Source organism: Colletes gigas, unplaced genomic scaffold (assembly GCF_013123115.1).
Source record: "Colletes gigas isolate AHSC1104 unplaced genomic scaffold, ASM1312311v1 Colletes_gigas_Sc00022, whole genome shotgun sequence".
Classification (NCBI taxonomy): Eukaryota; Metazoa; Arthropoda; class Insecta; order Hymenoptera; family Colletidae; genus Colletes; species Colletes gigas.
Window position 1 is genome coordinate 3,770,376 of NW_025106651.1, and position 21,011 is coordinate 3,791,386.

At 31.5% G+C, this 21,011-nt stretch overlaps 3 protein-coding genes across 6 annotated transcripts; 2 read left to right on the forward strand and 1 right to left on the reverse strand.

Annotated features, from left to right (window-relative positions):
• Positions 1-60: 60 nt before the first annotated feature.
• On the forward strand, positions 61-10,257 carry LOC122401198 (vitamin K-dependent protein C-like). Its single transcript, XM_043403178.1, has 7 exons — positions 61-147; positions 489-570; positions 1,570-1,738; positions 3,452-3,657; positions 9,144-9,355; positions 9,616-9,673; positions 10,136-10,257. The coding sequence occupies exons 1-7, from the start codon at positions 61-63 to the stop codon at positions 10,255-10,257; spliced, it is 936 nt and encodes a 311-aa protein (XP_043259113.1).
• LOC122401194 lies at positions 9,432-14,575 on the reverse strand. 4 transcript variants are annotated; one of them, XM_043403173.1, is made up of 6 exons: positions 13,048-14,575; positions 12,931-12,966; positions 12,682-12,839; positions 12,477-12,592; positions 9,839-9,909; positions 9,432-9,683 (listed from the first exon to the last, which is right to left on the reverse strand). In XM_043403173.1, the coding sequence occupies exons 1-5, from the start codon at positions 14,219-14,221 to the stop codon at positions 9,888-9,890; spliced, it is 1,506 nt and encodes a 501-aa protein (XP_043259108.1). In that variant the 5' UTR covers positions 14,222-14,575; the 3' UTR covers positions 9,432-9,683; positions 9,839-9,887. The 4 variants fall into 4 exon arrangements, with proteins under 4 accessions (XP_043259108.1, XP_043259110.1, XP_043259107.1 ...); XM_043403175.1 differs by lacking the exon at positions 12,477-12,592; XM_043403172.1 differs by lacking the exons at positions 9,432-9,683; positions 9,839-9,909 and having other exon boundaries at positions 11,143-12,592; positions 13,048-14,573.
• Positions 14,576-15,011: 436 nt separating this feature from the next.
• On the forward strand, positions 15,012-20,253 carry LOC122401131 (Y+L amino acid transporter 2). Its single transcript, XM_043403083.1, has 12 exons — positions 15,012-15,108; positions 15,180-15,339; positions 15,699-15,872; positions 17,206-17,428; positions 17,521-17,636; positions 17,802-17,927; positions 18,705-18,849; positions 18,923-19,046; positions 19,145-19,345; positions 19,432-19,581; positions 19,643-19,820; positions 19,940-20,253. The coding sequence occupies exons 3-12, from the start codon at positions 15,704-15,706 to the stop codon at positions 19,999-20,001; spliced, it is 1,494 nt and encodes a 497-aa protein (XP_043259018.1). The 5' UTR covers positions 15,012-15,108; positions 15,180-15,339; positions 15,699-15,703; the 3' UTR covers positions 20,002-20,253.
• Positions 20,254-21,011: the final 758 nt, after the last annotated feature.

Sequence of the window (21,011 nt, forward strand, 5' to 3'; positions counted from 1 at the left end):
GCTATACGAACCAGTTGTTTTACCGAGACCAGTACCGTTTCGACAGTCGACAGAAAAGCCATGAAGCTGCAGGATTTCGTCAAGTTCCTCGTTTGCGTTTTCGTGCTGTCCGCGAAACAGATTCGCTGCGAGGATCTCAACTCCCCTGTAAGCGTTCCTATTTTCAAATTTTACTAAATTTCATCACTGCCTACAAAATTCAGTTGGTGACTGAAACCGAAATTAGAATCGTGCTATTTGTATTAGAATAATACCAACCTTATTCTCTGTATTTGATATTCAAGATCAGGAAAAATATAAATACACCAACACAGATACTGCTTGGATTTTTTTCAAACTACATTTTCTTAGGTCTTTTTGTATTGGTCCATCTAGTCTCTATATTCGATATTCGAGATCAGGAAAAATAATTAATACTCCAACACCGATAGTGCTTAGATTTTTTTCAAACTACAATTTCTTAGGACTTTTTGTATTGGTTTATCTAGAACACTGGGGAGGATGTAGTAAGAAGGACGCGTGGCATTTTAGACAGCTTATTCGGCAGGTTCAAAAGTTGCGGAAATTGCAGTAAGTAAAAATTAGTAACAATTTTGCTTGCTTTTATTTAATTGTATAGGATAACAGAATGTTGTCTACCGAAAGTAACCGAAACGTAAATACTCTAAGAATTCAATAAACACATAGCTATGCACGATTCGATTAATTTTCTATAGTGATAAGTAGACTGTGAATTTTTATACAAATTCATATTTTTATTAATAGAATTAATGCAATAGGAACTTTGTAAAGGGTTGTCTCAATCTCTAAATATAAAAATTCGTATCTTACTTTAAGTAGTTCTTATATTTTTGCATATTAAGTGCATTCTGTAATTTTTTGAGAATTAAAATTTCCCATAATGACATGAATCCGCAATCTATTGATAAGGGTCAATAACTCTGTTATTCACATCCTGTGAATTCACGCTGGACACTAGCTTGCAAACCATCGAAGTAAATTTCGAGACAAAAATTTCTTAGTAACTTATCTTAAATTTTTAAAAATTCATTTAACCTTATAAAATTGTATCCTCGATTACATTTGACCTTTATAATTGCACTTTATAATACCATCACACAAAAAAATTTGTCTTTCAATATCGTCAGGAATACTTGGAGCACTCTACATATATATTAAAAGTCTCTACATTAAGAGTTGATATATTTAAATTATAAGCTAAGTAATTATTGTAATTTAGAATATAAAAAGTTAATTACTTGCAACGTTGCTCGTAACGAGGTAACATGACTCGTACATTAGATTGTGGGAGGCGTTGTTTATAAAAAAAATATTCATTTATTCGTACCAAGTACAATATTAAATCTCTACTTAACCTAAATGGACAAAGAAAAAGAGTTAACCATTATCACAGTGGAATTTTAATAAGTTCATAAATGCATAAACATTCGCAGTCTCATGATAAGCGATCAAAATCTTTAAAATGTTGAGATGGAACATGATCCCAAAAATATTGAAAAACACTACGATACTTTCTTTATTTCGTTTTGTTCCTAAATCGTTTCATAGTGTGCGGGCGGCCTAATCGGTCTGGTGAAGGACGACTCCTAGGTGGAGAATATACGCAAGCACACGAATTCCCATGGCTGGCGAACATCCATGTAAAATCACAGTTACTCCTCAGTGGAGTTCTGATAAACGATCGCTACGTCTTAACCGCAGCTAGCCAACTGGTTAGGTTGGTACAATATCGTTGTCAAAAGAAACAAATAAACGTTCCTCTTTGGTATAAAAAAAAAGTTGACTTTCAACCCTTTCGACACGACACACAGTATTCGAAAATGGCGATTTAGACGCGAAAAAGTCCAATTTTTAACCATCTCCAATCATTTTGCTTTAGATGTCATTAAGTTTCTAAATCCTTGAGGATCTTCGCTTGAAACATTACTTATCCTTAGAAATTGCTTAAATATGATTTCTTCTTGTTTTTGCAGTTCATATTTCTCCTTCTACGAAATAATGATATTACAATAATTTCATTTTGTTCTGCACAAATGTTGCACAAGAAGTACACGCTTTATTTTAGAATAAAATCAATTGATCACAAATTTATTATAATTTTAAATATAGGTAATCAAAAAGAACCAATTTTAGTATGAAGTTATCGTAAGTTTTTGGAATAGAGGTTATCAGATTGGTAGGTATTGGTCAAAATTCCACTACAGACTTGTAGTTTATGTTCATTTCTTTGGTTTCTCTGAAAATCAGCTGCTACTGTTTGCTATTTTTTTAATAACATAACTTTAAAGTTAGCGAATCTCATTCTTGTTGTTCCTATCTTCTATTATTTTCTTCATTATTTAAAAACAATATATAATTAAAAATGTTATGCGGCAGTGAAACTTTTATAATAAAATACATTTCTTTATTTTTTCTTTAATTAAATAATTTCATTTTCATTTAACATAAAATAATATAAAAATTATTAAGCAAAATTAATGTTAGCAGTATTAATAATCGTCCATAAACTTGTTTTCAAGGATTTATGCACTTTTAAGGTGGAATATAATTTTTCGCAAATAAATTGCCGTTTTCGAACACTGTGCCACGCACAATGCATTGACCTATTAACAAAATTGAAAAATTGAAAAATCAATAGAAATAGAATTTGTAAATGTGTTTTAGAACCCATGATAACCAACAGGTTATTTGTCATTGGTCATTGATGAAAGATAATTGCTTTTTTATTATACAAGTGATAATTTATTGTTTGTAATGGAATCTGCTGCAAGAAGTACGTATTTCGATTATGTTTTATTCGATTAGTCATTCTTTTGATTGTTTTTTCCTGTTTCTCTTTTCATTTTTGATACGCCAAATATAATAAGAAGAATTTGATTAACTTTGATTAAATTTTACTAAAATACTCCTCAAACCTCCTCACTAATTTTTACGTTATTAAGTTATGCGAAAGATCCTACAAAAATTAGCTGTCACGACCTGCCAAAAAATGTGCTATAATTGACGTCACTATGCGTTCGCTATGATTTTCCAGGAATTTTCATTAAAGTTGTAGAAGTACATTTCTAAAAAAATTTCATCAGAAATTATGTGATGATAAATTGCAATAGTAAAATTTAGAAAAATACAGTTTATTCAATAAAAAGTCAGCTCAACTAATGAAGTTGTATTTTTTTCATCAATTAATGCATCTTTTTATTCTCTTTAAAAAACTATTAGTGATCTTAAATCGAAAATCAAGTAACTTAGAAGTTATGAATTTTGTATAAAAATATACTCAACGCACTATGCGACGCAACTTTCAATCTCAAGCGTAATACGATGTACGAAAGTAGTTATTCAAAGGTTGGTGGTTTCTATAGGACTTACGTCATAGGGAAAATAAGAGTCGAAATATCCTAATAATTTAAATGCATTTTTTTTTTTACAGCGTAACAGCACCGGAGATAAAAGTGACCCTTGGAGAACACGATCGATGCAATTTAGATGTATCATCGGCAAGAGTTAGCGTAGAATCTCTAAGTCTGTATCCAGAATACAATCCAGACTCACACGCTCACGACTTGGCACTGATAAAATTGAGCCAATCGATTAAATTCGAAAGGAGGATGTCGCCTATCTGCTTACCCAATCCAGGTTAGTGACAAAACGCAAGTAATACGAGATTCTTTAACTGTTCACTTCCGGTACAAAACTACACACGAGGAAATTATGAATAATCATAAGAATACCTTACGTAAAGTTGTGAACAAAATTAAGTGGACAGGTAGAGAAAATAGGTATGAATTAAAAATAAAAGTACTATAACTAATATGCACAAGTTGTATATACAGGGTATTCGGCCACCCCTGAGAAAAATTTTAATGGGAGATTCTAGGGACAAAAATAAGACGAAAATCAAGAATATCAATTTGTTGGTTGAGGCTTTGTTAAAAAGTTATTAACGTTTAAAGTTCCGCCTGTAGAAGGGCAATCAGCGTGCATGCGATTGTGGTTCTCACTCAGCATGAGAAACTCTACTTAGTGACGTATCGACAGCCTCACAGTTTTGTGAGTGAGAACCACTAGCAGCTGTGCACGGATTGCCGTTCTACAGACGGAACTTTAAACGTTAATAACTTTTTAACAAAGCCACAATCAACAAATTGGTATTCTTGATTTTCGTCTTATTTTGACCTCTAGAATCTCCCATTAAAATTTTTCCCATGGGTAACCAAACATCCTGTATAATATATCTTTGTGATACGTAGATTATTTAGCGAATAATAAAGCAATATATCTTTAAAGTATACTTAACGAAAACATTGGTTGATTGTCGAGGGACAGAAATAAGTGGACACTCGTTCAAAATGTTATTACAACACGAAAAAAGTAAACAAGCGTGAAGTATCCTTTTCACTCTCACGCAGTAGTCTCAAATGAACTATTTGGTTGATGTGTAAACTTTGCATAAAGCAGATTATTTGTAAGGAAACAGCAAAATGTCAGTAAGAAAAGAATTTTCAAATGGAATTCGTAATTTGATTATAGCGAACTGTCGAAATAAATTAAGTTACTGTTTAGTAGCAAAAAAGTACAGTTTTTCTAAAAGTGCGGTCGAAAAAGTTTATACAAAATATTTAAGAGGCCGCGGACGTAAACGTTGTGGCACTGCGAAAGATGATCGTCAAATTACTCGTAAATGTCGACAAAATCCAAGAATTTCAGCGCGAAATATTGTTGAAATGTTAAAATTAAGTGCGTCATTGAAAATAGTACAACGAAGGTTGCATGAAACGGGGTTAAGGTTCTATAAATCCAAACGTAAGCCGCACATTAATACTAAACCTTCCGCCACCGATCAAATGACCGTTTTAAACATTTCATTTAGAATTTCTAACATGCACTATTATTTTAGCGCCATTTAACTTCACGACTTTTCTTATAGTATACGTACAATGAATTTTACAATATTCACTTCTATTCTTATTGTTTGTTTTCTGATAAAAATATGTAGTCTGTCTTGCCTACCACGACCGGTCATCTGACCGGTTGAATGATTTATATTTTTTTGTAAAAAACTGGACAAAATTTGGTACCAAATTCTGGTTAGCTTTATTATAAATAGAAAATATATGTATAGCAAAGACGAAAGGAGAAAATCTACAGTTTCCACTATCTTAGAACAGTCTAACAACGCGTATTAAAAATAATTAAACTTTAAACGCGTGCAGTTTCGAAACTACTCATGTTTTCTGCATAACTGAGGCATCGTTGGAAGCAGTAAACCTTCCCCTTTAAAATGGTTTCCGGTTTTTGTCGATCCGACTTTCCGTTTCCGAGATATCGTAATTTATGTAAAAGGTCATTTTTAAAATTCCGCTGTCTCTCGCTTCCCGTCTTAGAAAAGGCTATTAACGCGTATTAAAAATACTAAAAATTTAGATGCGTGCAGTTGTGAAACTACTAGTGTTTTATTTATAAATGAGGCATCATTAGCAGTGGTAAACCCACCTCTTTGAAACAGCTATTGGTTTTTGTCGATCTGACTTTCCGTTTCGGGGATATCGTAATTTATGTAAATGGTAATTTTTTTATCTCTGTTTTCGTCTTAGGCGTCGGACCTCTTTGTCGCACGTGCGTGACCCAGTTTCGGCGTAGTATTTCCAAGAATTTACTGCGCACTGTTTACTATTGTCACGCGCGCGAGGTCAATGACCTCGCGAGCGCAACAACGAAACGTAAACAAACCCTATCTCCGAAACTAGTCATCGCATCAACTTGAAATTAAAATCGCTATATCTCCGGTACTAATAAAGCTATTGACTTGTTCGAACGCTCATTTTAGAGGGCATTTCATCCTCTATCCAATGACTATACCAGCTACTATATTTTTTGCTGTCTTTTATGTTTATTTTCATATTTACTTTGACGCTACATACCCAAAGAAGTTTCAGCAATTCCTACTGATCGTACGACTAGTGTACGATAAAACTGCACCATAAATTGTTTATTTAATTGAAAATGAATTTAAATACAGGATGTTTGCATAATTACTAGCCAGCACTTTGTCTTAAATAGTTGTTTTCTCTACAATTAACTACGGTATCGACTTGGAACAAAATTCGTTTTCAAAAGCGTTTTATCTTCTATCCGATGAAAATTAAAAAATTTTTTAACATAAAAGAGAAGGATATCTTACGAATAAACATCAAAATGCTACTTTCTATACATATAATGAAAAAAATTAGAAGTACGTTGCCTCGTAAAAGAGAAAAAGAAAGACTGGTCATTTGACCGGTCATGGTAGGAATAGGTATGCATGAAGTGCCGGTAGGTTTAGTGTTGGAAATCCCAACACTTATTAGCGGACCCCTTATTTAGTTAATATTAGTTTTAAATTACTTGATTAGCAATTTGGCAAGTACCTTAGGGTACAAAACAAATTGTCGTACTATTGAGCCGTTAAGCACCGTACTTTGGGACCATACCTGCCCCTTGAAACCGCGGACACCCACCCCTGTACCACCCTCGGTGGGTGGGATTTTGAATATCTGAGGACTGGCCCACGAGGGATGGGCAGCGGTTTGATTGGATACACAAGGTTTCCACCTATTTTGGAATATGTATAAAATCGCGGGGCATAGGACTTTACAAGTTAGAATAACACAAGAACTCCATAAGAACACCTGTAAGAACATTGAAAATTAAACTGTTAACACATGTACATATTTGTAAATAAATTCAAGTGTTGTAAATAGTATTGAACCCTCTATTTACTAAATAAAACGGCTCCACGAACATAGTGGGAGCCTACATTTAGTGTTAGCAACATCAACACGAGGAAACGCCTAGCTTTTGTTAAAAAATATATAAATATACCAACATCATTCTAGAGAAAAATAATATTGGCGCAATGAAAACAAATTTAAACTGCAACAATTAAAAAAGAAGCATCATGCATGGAGGGAAAGAAACAAAGCATACAAAAAACTGTTTTGTATTATTAAATTTGGTGGAAGGTCATTAATGTTTTGGGGGTATTTTCGTGGATTGGAGTTGGCAATTTGGTAGAGATTGGCGGAATAATGAATGCAAACAAGTATATTGAAATAATAAACGAAAATTTAGAAGAGGCAGTTACGAAAATGGGACTCGAAGAAAAATTTATTTTGCAATAAGAAACAAAGCATACAAAAAGCTGTTTTGTATCATTACTGTTAAATTTGGTGGAAGGTCATTAATGTTGTGGGGATATTTTCGTAGATTTGAGTTGGCAATTTGGTAGAGATTGGCGAAATAATGAATGCAAACAAGTATATGTATTGAAATAATAAACGAAAATTTAGAAGAGGCAGTTACGAAAATGGGACTTGTTGGGATAGGTTGTTGTAGGAAAACACTTTTTGTGGGGTGACAAGACTTTCTTTATTTTTCCGTTGTTTTCGGTTAGAGCGCGCAAAACCAAGTGTCGTTATTCTTCGCTCGTCTCCATGTCGACCCCTCGGTCGCACTGGCAAAATTGTTAAACAACCCTGATTGGTTAACCCCACGCGTTGGGCCTTTCCAATCAGGGCCGTTTATTTTTCCCAAATCACCGCCTATTTCTTACGCCCACGGCGTGCTTGTTTTCGAAACGGCGTGGTGATTGAGGGGGACGACGTTGCGCCCTCACTGCAAGATTTCCTTCGGACCACCCGCGCTGGGCCCACTTGGCGAAACTCCGATGGCTACGCGTCGAGTGTCCTCTGGAAATCCCTAATTTACAACGGTCTCTATTTGCTGTTGAGGGGCTTAGGAAAAGAATTTACTAAACGCATTCGATACGCGAGTCTGGAAAATATCTTCCTCAAAAACAGCTTCGACGAACGAGAGTCGTAAATTACGTGGGCCGTTTGCACGAGAGAAAAACTTTCCCATGTGCGCACGACCGGTCGCTACAGACTCGAAGAAAAATTTATTTTGCAATAAGACAACGACCCGAGACACACTGCTAAAAGAAAAACAAAATAATTTTTGAGAATCCCAATATTAAATTATTGGAATAGCCGGCACAAAGTCCAGGTTTGAATCTAATCGAAAACCTATGGAGCATACTGAATTCAAATATGTGATTCGAAAAACGGCAGAACAGGAACAATTGCTTTAAATATTTACGATTGGCATTTGAAAATATTGATAAAAATTACATTGAAAATCTGCTAAATAATATCCCACGATGTTTAAAAGCAATTATTGCAGCAACAGGTGGTCATACTACATATTGATTTTATACTTTTGTATATTTTATTACCCGTCTACTAATTTTTGTCCTTCGGCAATTCACCAACATTTTCGTTAAATATACCTTATTTCAACACAAGTGTAAATATTAATTTCAGTTATACGTTAAATAATCTATGTATCATAAAAGTGTATCATATGTAAAAAAGTGAATAATAGTTATACTACTCTGGCAAAATTTAATTTATACTTATCTCCGTTATCTGGTATCAACCTTAGCTAGAGATAAAAATCACTACCAAACGCGCTTTAAACTGGCGGTCCCGATTTACAATTAATTACTTGACAGCGAGAATTACTGTTGTTACTAATATTCTACACTTTCCCCACATGATGACAAATAAAGTACGTTCATCAAATTACCACATTCCACCATTTACGGTGTACATTATACAGAGTGTTCGGCCACCCCTGAGAAAAATTTTAATTGCAGATTCTGGAGACCAAAATAAGACGAAAATCAAGAATACCAATTGGTTGATCGAGGCTTCGTTAAAAAGTTATTAACGTTTAAAGTTCCGCCTGCAAAACGGCAGTCTGCGAACAGCTGCGTACGCGTGATAGTGATTCTCATTCACAAAACTGTAAGACTGTCGATACGTCAGTAAGTAGAGTTTCTCATACTGAATGAGAACCACTATCACGCGCACAGGCGTTCTACAGGCGGAACTTTAAACGTTAATAACGTTTTAACAAAGCCTCAATCAACAAATTGGTATTCTTGATTTTCGTCTTATTTTAGCTCCTAGAATCTCCCATTAAAATTTTTCCCACGGGTGGCCGAACACCCTGTAATATAAAGAATAGCTTGTCTAGAAGATCTTCTACTGAAAATTTATTATCAAAACTTAAATTTCGAGGTTCGACTTACCTTGGACAAGTAGGAACCTTGGCTGGATGGACAATAAGTAAAACAGAGGACAGCAACAACAATCAAACCTGTCGACCGCGAAAATTAGGCCTTCCAATTTTGGGTTACAATGAATGTATAAGGTCCGGATTAAATCCCACGAATTTTCACAATGACTCCGGCTGCGCTGGTGTTTTGGGCGGGAGTTCCATCGTATGCGAGGTATATTATTTCATTATTTCTATAATATGAATTATAGACAACTCATTAGAAATATAATTATTTTTCTATTTCCCTTAGAGTAAGATTTTACAAACACAAAGCTTCGAAATTCTATAAACCCTTTCAAAGATTTTAGTACTACGTTTAAATTATAGTTTTTTGTTTAACCCAACAGATTAGGAATTCCTCCAGGTAATTGTTTAGCGTGAATTATCCTGTATATTTCCAAATTTACGTTGATAATGCTTCGTGTTTTTCAGAACGACGTAGGTTCTTCGGTGCAATATCGTTCGTATGCAGGAGTTTATGATCTCGTTGGTACGTATATCTACAAAATAATTATAAAAAAATTAAATAGTTGCAAAAATGTATTATTCGATAGCTCGGTTTCGTATGAATATGCAGCCTGAGCATATTTCTAAAAGATCTCTCACAGTGTATTGTAATTTAATTCATTTTTATGCTCTTATTTACGATACGTACCATGTAATTGTTGTGTGACCCTTTTGAAATCATAATCATAAACGAGTGATCACATTACGTGTTTCCCGACTCTATAATTCATTAAAGAATAAAGTTAATCGTTAAGTAATACATTTTTCAATTATATTAATTTATTTTTAATCTACACAATAAAATTATTCTCTCGAATCTATGATTGAATCAAATAATCGTATTCAATCGATCTGTATGATATACTGATAACATCAATTATTCTCATAAATAATATTCGAGGCAGACGAGGCTGTTATTCACAAAGCAATTTGCATTTTATAATAGGAATAATTTCGGATATAAACGAATGCGGCACCGTCCCTGCAGTTTCGATTTTCACGAGAGTGGGTCCTCATTTGAACTGGCTGTTACAACAAACCAAAGATGCGTGCTACTGTACTAAATAGTGTAAACGTTTTCTTTTAATCGAATACACGAATGTGTAATTTATCCAATTGGAATACATGAGTTCATACATGAGTACATCATTAATATCAGTTTAAATAATATAATACTTGAATTTATTTCGAAACAAACAATCAACAATTTGAACATCATTTGCAAATAAAAAATGATCTCATAAAATGTTTTTTTTCGTATAAAAATAATCATTTACATCTATGAAACACTTATTCATTGTTCTTTTGCATAAACTGGCCTAATCAGTTAAGTTTATTATCAATCACTTTTAAATGCCTGGTAAAAGCTGATATTTATATATTATTAGTACCGAACATTTTGAATTCTTAAATCGTTAATTATATTCCATTAAATGTAATTCAGTAAAAGAAGAATGAATGAACAAGTTTTGGACAATTTAATGAATTCACTTGTCGTACATGAAAATTATATTACGAATAAAAATGACGCGTGATCGTTTTATTGTATGAAATTTATTAAATATTTATTACCAGAAGGTACAATATTTTTATGGCATAACCGCGTAGAAGTGAACGACATTTCATCTGTTAAATTTTATTTGGTAGTTTCTCACGTACGTACAATAAGTAATTTAAACCAAAATTTTTGATATTAAGTAATTAATATGTACAAGTACCAATATTCTTTGTGCACTGAAATTACTTAAATCTAGTATACGTAAAAAGGTATATTGTTTAATTATTTTCAACATTAACATCGATGTATTCAAGCGAAGTAATAAATAACAAATGTTATGTAAAATTAGAATTTTACTATCAAATGCAACATTTCTGTGTACACTATGTCAAAAATAAAAATTCTAACTACTACATATATGCTAATACTGTAACTTGACTTAAGGAACTGCCTGTGACAATGAATGATGTAATTGTTGCATTGCTCATTTTATACTGCTATATTCTTTTATAGAAAAATTAGAAAATGGAAATAACACGAAAGTGTGTTCTATATTTATTCTGTGAAAAACTACATACGGCATGAATAACGCTTTATTTATCAATATTTATTTATCATGGATCTTCCTATAATAATTTAATTCAGATTTGAAGTAATAAATGTCACTGAACACAAATAAGAATTCCAAAATGTGAGGAAAATTTTAGAATGCAATACATACATATAAAATATAAAAGTGTTAATAAAATAGATCCTAATTTTAAACCAACAAAAATTAAATAATTATAAAAAAATATTTCTGACTTTTTAATTCAGAAATATGAACAAGTACAAACTTATATATGTACAACTGTTTATGAAAAATAGCGATTGATTAAGTACACATTAATTTTGCCCATATAATAAAATGATAAATAAAACGTATATTAGTCTGTTTCTCGACTACAATTAAATTTTAACACGTTCATTACGGTACCTTTTTTCTTAACTTTCACATTTCTCGACATAGATCAGGTACAGCTCGTTCTAAATTTTCATAACTACCGGTATGAGAGATCCTATTATCATGCAACGAAGATTCAATAAAGTATGATACGCATGGAACAGTCTGCAATACGGGGCATACAAACATGTTCCGTACCGCAACGAACGTATTAATACTGTAGCAAACAAACCTGTCTTCAGCACAAACAAAAGAATATAAATTATTTTATACCATCCTTAATAAGAACATGCTGTATTGTATATTGACGAATAATGAACTAAAATGAAAAATTGCTATTGTTAATATCAAAAATTCGTTTTGAAATGATAAGATCACTAGGGTGTCCGGGTTGCTCAAAATTCTGGTTCGTGCTTTTACGAAATCAGTGAATCGGGGCAGAACCCGATACATCTCAGGCCGAATTGGACCAAATCGCCCCAAAATAGTTTGGCTGCTCGAGATTTATCGAACTCTGTCTAGATCCATCACACTTTTGACAGTTCGAACACGAGTTTCAAGCTATCCGCACACCTCCTCCACTAAACACAAATTAAGAAATAGTGAAACATTTTACTATTTTAAACTAATATCAAGTATTATATTATTTGCTGATGATCAATTCTAATACGGTAACGATTAATGGAACACTAACAAACGATCAGCTTGTTAAAAATAAAATCATATTATACTGGAAATATACTTGAATACAAAATGTTACACGTGGAGTGCTATTATACCGTTGTTTTAAAGTATCTGATACATTACATGCATTAATATATGACAGGGGTAAAATTTGTATTACACTGTGATGTAACCGCTTCTTCTAGTGTATAATCTAGTTTACGATAATTAACTGTGCTTGGACGCCGTCTATCACGGCTATTTCGTGATCTTCGTCCTTCTAATACAATAGCTAATATCTGAAATATGAGGTTATTATCAATACTTCTAAATAATCTTACCTCTACCAAACCATACAGATAAGACAATGTATAAAATATTTGCTCACCTTTTGTTTATTATGATAGCCAATATATGCAGCTATGGAAATCAGAGTAATCACGGTAAAGTAAGTAAAAATGTGGGATTCTTCGTCAGGCCTTATAATACGATGCGATATTGTATCTCTTTGTTCAAAAGGTTCAGCTACATGTTGATTTTGATCACCTATTGCAATGAAATATGTTACACCAAAAGATACAAAATGATCAATTGTAAAAGTAAATGTTTTAATCCAAAATAGTACACAATCACTTACCTGGTTCATTAGACTGATCAAGGCTATCGGTTCCTTCTGTTAACAAAGTATTTTAACTTAAATGCATTGTACACTATACGTAAAACTAAAGAAACCAAAACATTTATGAACCATTACCAAAAGGCAATTTACCATTATTCACAGGATTCCACTCGTATTCTTCCTGTATCTTTCCTGGTGGTTTGTCATCATCGTTAACATCTTTTGTGCTTTCTTCATGTTCATTATTACTTGTACCAAGATTCTTTGGTGCTTCAAAATCCTCAGGAGTATTAACTGTTTGCATGTCTGACACCTTTTCCTTGTGATTCAATTCAGGGGGAATGGATTTACCTTTGGTCTTCTGATCCTTGATATCCATACTGTCAATCTTTGATATCAAAGAAGTATTTTTAACATTTAATGTTGATGTTGACTTTAATTTCAATAATGGCAATGATGCTGCCACCTCTTGTGGTTTAGATGTTAAATTTCCAGATTTATTTTGTGAGTTTACCGTATCTGGCGAATTTAACACATTTTGTAAGTTATCATTATGATTATCATTATGATTATCATTATTTGAAGGAACAGTTTTAACCATTTCGCTATTATTGTTAATCCTGGTTGTTTTTGCTATATCTGAGTTAAATGTCGAAACCTTGATTGATTTCTGTTTTTTTGCTTCGCTGTGTGCATCTTTTAATACATCATCGTGCGGAGGCATTTTTTTAACAGTGTTTAATTTTTTTGCATTATCATTAATGCTTTTACTCCAAGCTACGATTGCACAGAGTGGATTAAAATGTCCTTCTGTATCAAAGCAAATAGGGAAACATACATAAGGTTTATTGAATTCTAAAAGTTTAGATAACAATGGCTTTAATTTCTCATATGAAATAGTTAAGCCGCCAAGATTATTACAAAATTTAGTTTTATCAGTATCGTCTGGTCCAGGAATAAATTTCTGAAGAACGGAATCAAACGTACTCGAATTATACGATAATATTTCTATCTGATTAAAATGACAAACTTTGTACCATGTGTCATAAAATGTAAGACACAACAAAGTATTTGTAGATATAATATTTGGTGCCACATTTTCTTCAGGATATTTTACATCGAAGCAGCTTTTTAAAATACTGCTCTCATTAAAAAATAGTGGCATTTTGGGTAGTTCTGAATCAGTTCTCATAACATCTATAATACTTTGCCGCACTGATTCACTTGACCCTCTGGACACTTTCGCGAAATAAAGAAGAAAAGCGAAAGTGGCGAGCCTGGAGAATGAATGCGCTGTATACTTTTCCATTATTTTTCTATTTACGAAACAAACGTCCTCTTCAAAGCAACGATAAGGTGTCAAGATAATATTTTTATCGATTTTTAAACATTATGCTTTGTTTTATAAACCACCAATTACCATTCTTTTCTCAAACAATATCAATCTACACCACTTTTAATTATTTGCAGTGTTCTTACTTTAAACGTGAAAATACCAATCTTTTTATACGGTTTGCGATCGTAACTGACATAACCTTTTACGCCTAACAGATCCACTGACAGAACTTTACACACGCGCCATCTTCCTTGTTCGCAGAATACTCTTTACGTCAACAATTTATCGTCAATTGTTACATAAAAATTATAGTTTTACAAACTAAATTCAAACGATTAAAATTATTTTACAAAGAACAATGCTATAAAAGAGGATGATCAAAACATCACTTATTTCTAAAGTAATCGCATATATCTATTTATGTCTTATTTTTGGTGGAAACCAAATATACAATAATACAATAGACTTACTATCCAATAGAAGAATGTGTCACTATAAATAATGAATATGCTGTCACAGTCTATGGTATGATGTACTTTAAATTTAAATTACGTCAGACATTTGATTTTCATTGAAATATATAACATTTATTGAAAAATATGTCGTTGATATTAATACGTGACTAATAATATTAAATAAAAACTGATTTTTTTATATGATTACCCCTCGTAAATTAAAAACTTTAAACCTCTTGTTACACGACAATGCAAACCAACCCTTAAATCGGTCTTAAACTTAAAGCACGTGTTTTTCATATGTATAACCTAGATCTGTTTTATATTTTAGTAGAAGTATTTAAACTAGGATTTTGCGGTATAAGAAAGATATCAATCATTTATTTCATTATTTTTATAATTCAGGTATTACAGTAAATTATAATTAAGTTTATTTCGCGTTTTCGAAAATAATACTAAGGCACTTTCATTTTTAGATGATCTACATTCGAGAAAGAATGCAAAGAATCAACGTACATAGATAATACTTGCACGTTTGAATTTTGTACAACAGGTAGATTTGTACTTTTATTAATTTCTTGTACCAAAAACACTCAGTATTACAGTTTATCTACGAAAAATTTGTCTGTTATAAAGGTATGTAAATTTTCTTTATAAAACTCAAAATAACAAGTATGAATGAGAGAATAATGTTTTATAACAACAATTAATTAATAATACAAATAATGGTTCTCTTACTTCATATTTATTTTATGTTATTAATTCCAAAATTACTAGTTCAAACAACAATTTAAAAATTATACTTTTAAATATTTTGTCTAAAGATTAAAGGGACTATTCAAAATATTAAAAACTTTTACTATCCATATGTTAAATATAATTGAAGAATTCAAATTATTTCTTGTAGATTATTAGAAAATTAATATATTAATTATCTATGTCATTCTTATATTGTTTATTATAATTAATATGATATTTGTGTTCATTTCATTTAGACAAAATGATATCTCAATTATTTGATGAATCTCCTAAAGAAATGCAGTTAATAAATTCGGATAACGAGTCACAGAACCAAAAACAAATTGGTAATGATGGAAAAGTACAAATGAAAAAACAACTTGGTCTTTTGGAAGGTGTTGCAATTATTTTAGGAATCATATGTGGTTCAGGTAAACACCATTTTACAATTTTAGTACTTATTAAAAACACGTACAATTTACATATTCTACATAAGGTATTTATTATACCTAGAATTATTTTTACATTTAAGGGGGGAAATCACCATGCCGGCTGAAAATAAAAACAATTTTCAAGATTTTTTTGGAGATAACTCAAACTTTTTCTAATAAATATTTAATGTTTTCGAAAATACATTTCTTGAACTACTTTATGTAAAAATTTCGTACAAAAATATTAATTATTATAGATATAATAGCAGCAGGTGTGAGAAACCTCCAAAAATTTAGTGGAAACAGGTGGACGTGTAATTTTTCATTGCAAGTTGTGAAACAAGAAATCATGCAATTTTCTTAAACTATAAGACTGTAGCTTTAGTTGCACATGCGGATTTTTAAAAATAATTATTTATTATAAAATGGTGAAACTTTAAAGGAAAAATCTCAAAAAACTGTGACAAAATCAATATTTCTTTTAACATCACGTCGAAACGTATTCAATCGAAAACTCCGTACGTGCAACTGAAGAGAATAGTATTAGGAACCACCATACAAAATTTTAAGTAAATCGAATGAAAATTGATTGAGTTATTGGGCCGCCCAGTTTGAATAATTTAGTTTTGAGGAAAACACGTCCAAAGTTTTGAACCAAATTATCTATGAAATAACGTTGGAGTTTTTAAACTTTCTAAAGGGCATCGACTGCAGAACTCTAAAATGTATCCTCTGTAGAAAGATCATTGTCATCTCCTTTTTCCTTCAAGCGAACGTTCTGTGTCGCTTTTTTGTGTTTTTGCTGAGCAGCGAAAAGGCAAAGTCCAATTTTAATATCAAGGACCTTTATTATTTGTAATAATCTTGAATAGCCATCGTTAAATTGAATTACGGCTAAATAAGTTGCCAATTGGACCTCTTTAGTCGTGTACCGGTACATTTCATTCACACCACTTATCGCTCTAGACTAAATATGAAACCTTTATCAGAGCAGAAATAATAAAAGAGTTTCAAATGAATAAATTAATAAATGAATTCAAGTGTTACGCATATTACATTTTCTACATCTACCAAATCTTCTATAATTTTGTCATTTTTGCGAATTTTACATTAATATTTTAGGTAGGCATTCTTAAAACTCCAAGTATTGAAAAGAGATAAAAAAAAATTTTTGATTTTTCAATCCGTCACAGTAATTTCCCCCCTAAGTAAATATTAACGAAATAGTTTTTCATATGTAATTGATTTTTATAATAAACATATTACAGTTAATATTATACTTCACCAAAAGAATATACATATATTACTAAAACCAATTATTATGCTTGTTTAGGTATTTTCATTTCTCCAAAAGGTGTAATTCAGGAAGTAGGCAGTGTTGGGGTATCTTTAATTGTTTGGGTTTTATGTGGTCTACTTTCTATGATTGGGGCATTATGCTATGCGGAATTGGGAACTTGTATACCTCGTAGTGGTGGAGATTATGCTTATATTTATGAAGCTTTTGGAGCATTACCTGCTTTTTTGTACTTATGGGCTGCTAATTTAATCTTTGTGTAAGTTACTTTTTTTAAGTGAAGGGATTAAAACAGTAAATGCTGTTTAGACCGGGAAATAATCATAATTTTACTATGCTTTTTATTTACAGACCAACTACAAATGCTATTATGGGATTAACATTTGCTGAATATGTTTTACAACCATTCTTTCCAAATTGTACTATCCCAGACAATGGTATACGATTAATAGCAGCAGTCACTATTTGTAAGATATTTTTTTTAGATGTAAACTTTATAAACTCTGCCCACATTTAATATTCTTCTGTTAGAAACACACCTTAGTCTTAATACTGTTTATCAATAGTTGCTCACATGGTTTAGACCTGGTCTGATTAGTTTTCTACAATACATAGTCTTAATTTTTTAATAGGTTTACTTACATTTGCAAACTGTTACGATGTCAAAGAAACATCGAAAATGCAAAATGTATTTATGTTTGCTAAAGTTGGTGCATTAGTAATTATAATTGTTGCTGGAATGGTTTGGTTATTACTGGGTAAGTATAATTTTTATATTAATAGAGATACTTATACAAGGTGTTCGGCCACCCCTGGGAAAAATTTTAATGGGAGATTCTAGAGCCTGAAATAAGACGAAAATCAAGGATATTAATTTGTTGATTGAGGCTTCGTTAAAAAGTTATAGAAACATTTCCGGCCACACAGTATATTTTTGGTAAAGAATTTTTTTCTCGAAAGTACATAGGATTTCGAGGATACGTTTATTGACCAAAAAATGATTGTAATTGACCCCTGCAATTAAAAATAATTTTTCCAGAAGGGTTTGAAATTTTGTAATTTCGTCCAAAAATTTGTCCACCTTCCTGAATTTTTTTATCGAAACTGTATAGAATTTCGAGGGTACGTCTGTTAACCAAAAATGCTTGCAATTGACCCCGCAAACGAAAATAATTTTTTCAGAACGATTTGAAATTTTTTCCAGGGCTGGCCAAATACCCTGTATGTATAATAAAGAGGAAGATAGTTTTGCAGTTTTAAACAGGCTTCATATTTCGATTTCCTAGATTAAGATCATCTTCAGATTTTAATAATATTTATATTTATATTCTACAAAATGAACTTAAACTAGAAAATCAGAATGTAAATAAAGGCTTCTTTAAGATTGCACTCTTTCTTTTTATAATTTGTATTACTGGTAGCTAAATTATTATAAACAGAAATTATCATAAAAATACAAGTTGATGTATCTTTGTATGAAATTTTAAAATCTTGTTTGATTAATTAATTCCGTATGCATTAATCATTTGATATAGGTCATACAGAAAATTTTGAGAATTCCTTTGAAAACACTATTACGGAGCCCGGTAAAATTGCAGTTGCCTTCTATTCTGGAATATTTTCATATTCTGGATGGAATTATTTAAATTTTATGACAGAAGAATTAAAAGACCCTTATATGTATGTGGCCAAATTAATGTAAAATTATTATCTTTATATTTTTGAATACTAAAAAAATGTTTTAATGTTATAGAAATTTGCCGCGAGCTATCTACATATCTCTGCCATTAGTTACTTTCATCTATGTATTAGCAAATGTAGCTTACTTATCGGTTTTAACTCCAACTGCTATGATTGCTTCTCGTGCCATAGCTGTGGTTAGTACTATTTCCTTTATCTGTTATATTAAAAGTCGTTAGAAGAAACATGTACATATAATTATATTTAAAAAAGTAACGTTACAAATTTTTGTTAGAATTTTGGTGCCGAAGTTCTTGGTATCATGGCATGGATAATACCTGTAATGGTAGCTATATCCGCATTTGGGGGATTGAGCGTTCATATCATGACATCATCTCGAATGTGTTTTGTTGGTGCTAGAAATGGTCATTTTCCTTCAATGTTAAGTCATATTAATATTACAAGATTTACGCCTACACCTGCCTTAGTTTTTCTTGTATGTATACAAAGAGAACAAATTTTATTGTACGGTATAAATTTCTAAAACAACGTTAATATAGACGTTTTTCCTATTGTTTATAGTGTATTTTATCTCTAATTATGCTGTGTACAAGTGATATTCTTGTATTGATCACGTATTGCAGCATAGTTGAGTCATTTTTCATTATGCTATCAGTAGCTGGCGTTCTATGGCTTCGTTATAAACGACCAAACATGAATCGACCAATCAAGGTAATTTAATAAATTTCACTATAAGCTGAAAATTTTATATTTTAATTAACATATTTTGCAGATGCCCTTATGGATTCCCATCACATTTGTCGCTATATGTGCATTTTTAGTGTTTGTTCCTTGCTATGAAAGACCATATGAAGTTGGTATAGGAGCCCTGATAACTTTATCTGGTATTCCAGCTTATTTTGTTGGCATCAAATGGAAAAATAAACCCATGTGGTTTCAACAAATTAATTGTATGTAATGATTCGCTTTTGTTTTGTAGTCTTCCATGCCCATTGTAATTTAATGATTAATTTTAATTATTATTTTTTTTTTTTGTACTTTAATAATTTTATGACTTTTCTGTTTTTAGTTGAGATCACTTACGCCGTACAAAAATTATTTATGTCTGTCACTGAAGAACGTGATTTTTAAATCCAAGTATTATAATGAAGCTAAAAACAATTCGAATTGAAAAAAAATTTGTGATGTTTTATTGCTTTAATGCTAATCATGTATGTGACCCATGTGTTACTGATAAGTACCACAGACTGCATTCTTTATAAACAAAGGTTGTACATGTAAAACAAGTAAGTAAGGTTGCTCTCTGTGTTACATAAATTAGTTATCATCATCTATTATAATTTATTTTGAAAAACTATAACCGTGTTTTATTCGGTTGTATGTAGTGTGATTTGGTATTACTTCTAATAATTGTGTTCCTCTTTATGTGAGTATTTATGAGTGAAAATTTATTCTTATAAGAATTAATATATTTTCTATTCTATATATTTTACTTTACCAAGAAAACATTACAAAATATACATAAATATAAATTACGAAAAAAAGGAAGATACGTTTTCAAAATTTCTTAGACAGTATTAATCCTCAGGCATCAAACTCTGGTCATAGATAATAAATATGTATATTTTCATCTTACCGATTAATATACACTCTTCAAAAACGTATTTTGGAAAATTAATTACTAAAATATTACAAACTACATACAGTGGATCAAACAAGTATTGGCACACTCAAATTTTTATAAATATCTTTGTTTGTTGAAATATTTTATTAACACCATGTATATCATTTTATATCTTTTAACGTACACTACTTGTATACCGAAGCACATTACTCAATATCAATAACAACGGAAATTATAAAGAAATAGCGAAAAATTTATCGTCAAGAAAGTACTGGCACAGACATGTCTGCAATTGTAGCTCTATAGTTTCTTCCTTTAGGACACTTCTTACACGATTTCAAGGACGCAAATGTAAACAAATATGTATATAACATTGGACTCTCTGTTCGATAGAGGTATTTAGTTTCAGTATTCGTCTCATACAGGAAGAATGGTTGAAAAAACAAAAGAGCTGTCGATTGCAGTACGAAGCGAAATTATCTTTCTCCGTAAACGGGGCAAAAGTTATCGCAAAATC

Coding starts and splice junctions, on each gene's coding strand:
- LOC122401198 (XM_043403178.1), top strand. CDS start 61: ATGAAGCTGCAGGATTTCGTCAAGTTCCTCGTTTGCGTTTTCGTGCTG. Junction 571..1,569: donor CAAAAGTTGCGGAAATTGCA/GTAAGTAAAAAT, acceptor ATCGTTTCATAG/TGTGCGGGCGGCCTAATCGG. Junction 9,674..10,135: donor AGGAGTTTATGATCTCGTTG/GTACGTATATCT, acceptor ATTTTATAATAG/GAATAATTTCGGATATAAAC.
- LOC122401194 (XM_043403172.1), bottom strand. CDS start 14,221: ATGGAAAAGTATACAGCGCATTCATTCTCCAGGCTCGCCACTTTCGCT. Junction 12,967..13,047: donor TAATGGTAAATTGCCTTTTG/GTAATGGTTCAT, acceptor CTTTGTTAACAG/AAGGAACCGATAGCCTTGAT. Junction 12,840..12,930: donor TGATCAGTCTAATGAACCAG/GTAAGTGATTGT, acceptor TCATTGCAATAG/GTGATCAAAATCAACATGTA.
- LOC122401131 (XM_043403083.1), top strand. CDS start 15,704: ATGATATCTCAATTATTTGATGAATCTCCTAAAGAAATGCAGTTAATA. Junction 17,429..17,520: donor GCTGCTAATTTAATCTTTGT/GTAAGTTACTTT, acceptor TTTTATTTACAG/ACCAACTACAAATGCTATTA. Junction 17,637..17,801: donor AATAGCAGCAGTCACTATTT/GTAAGATATTTT, acceptor ATTTTTTAATAG/GTTTACTTACATTTGCAAAC.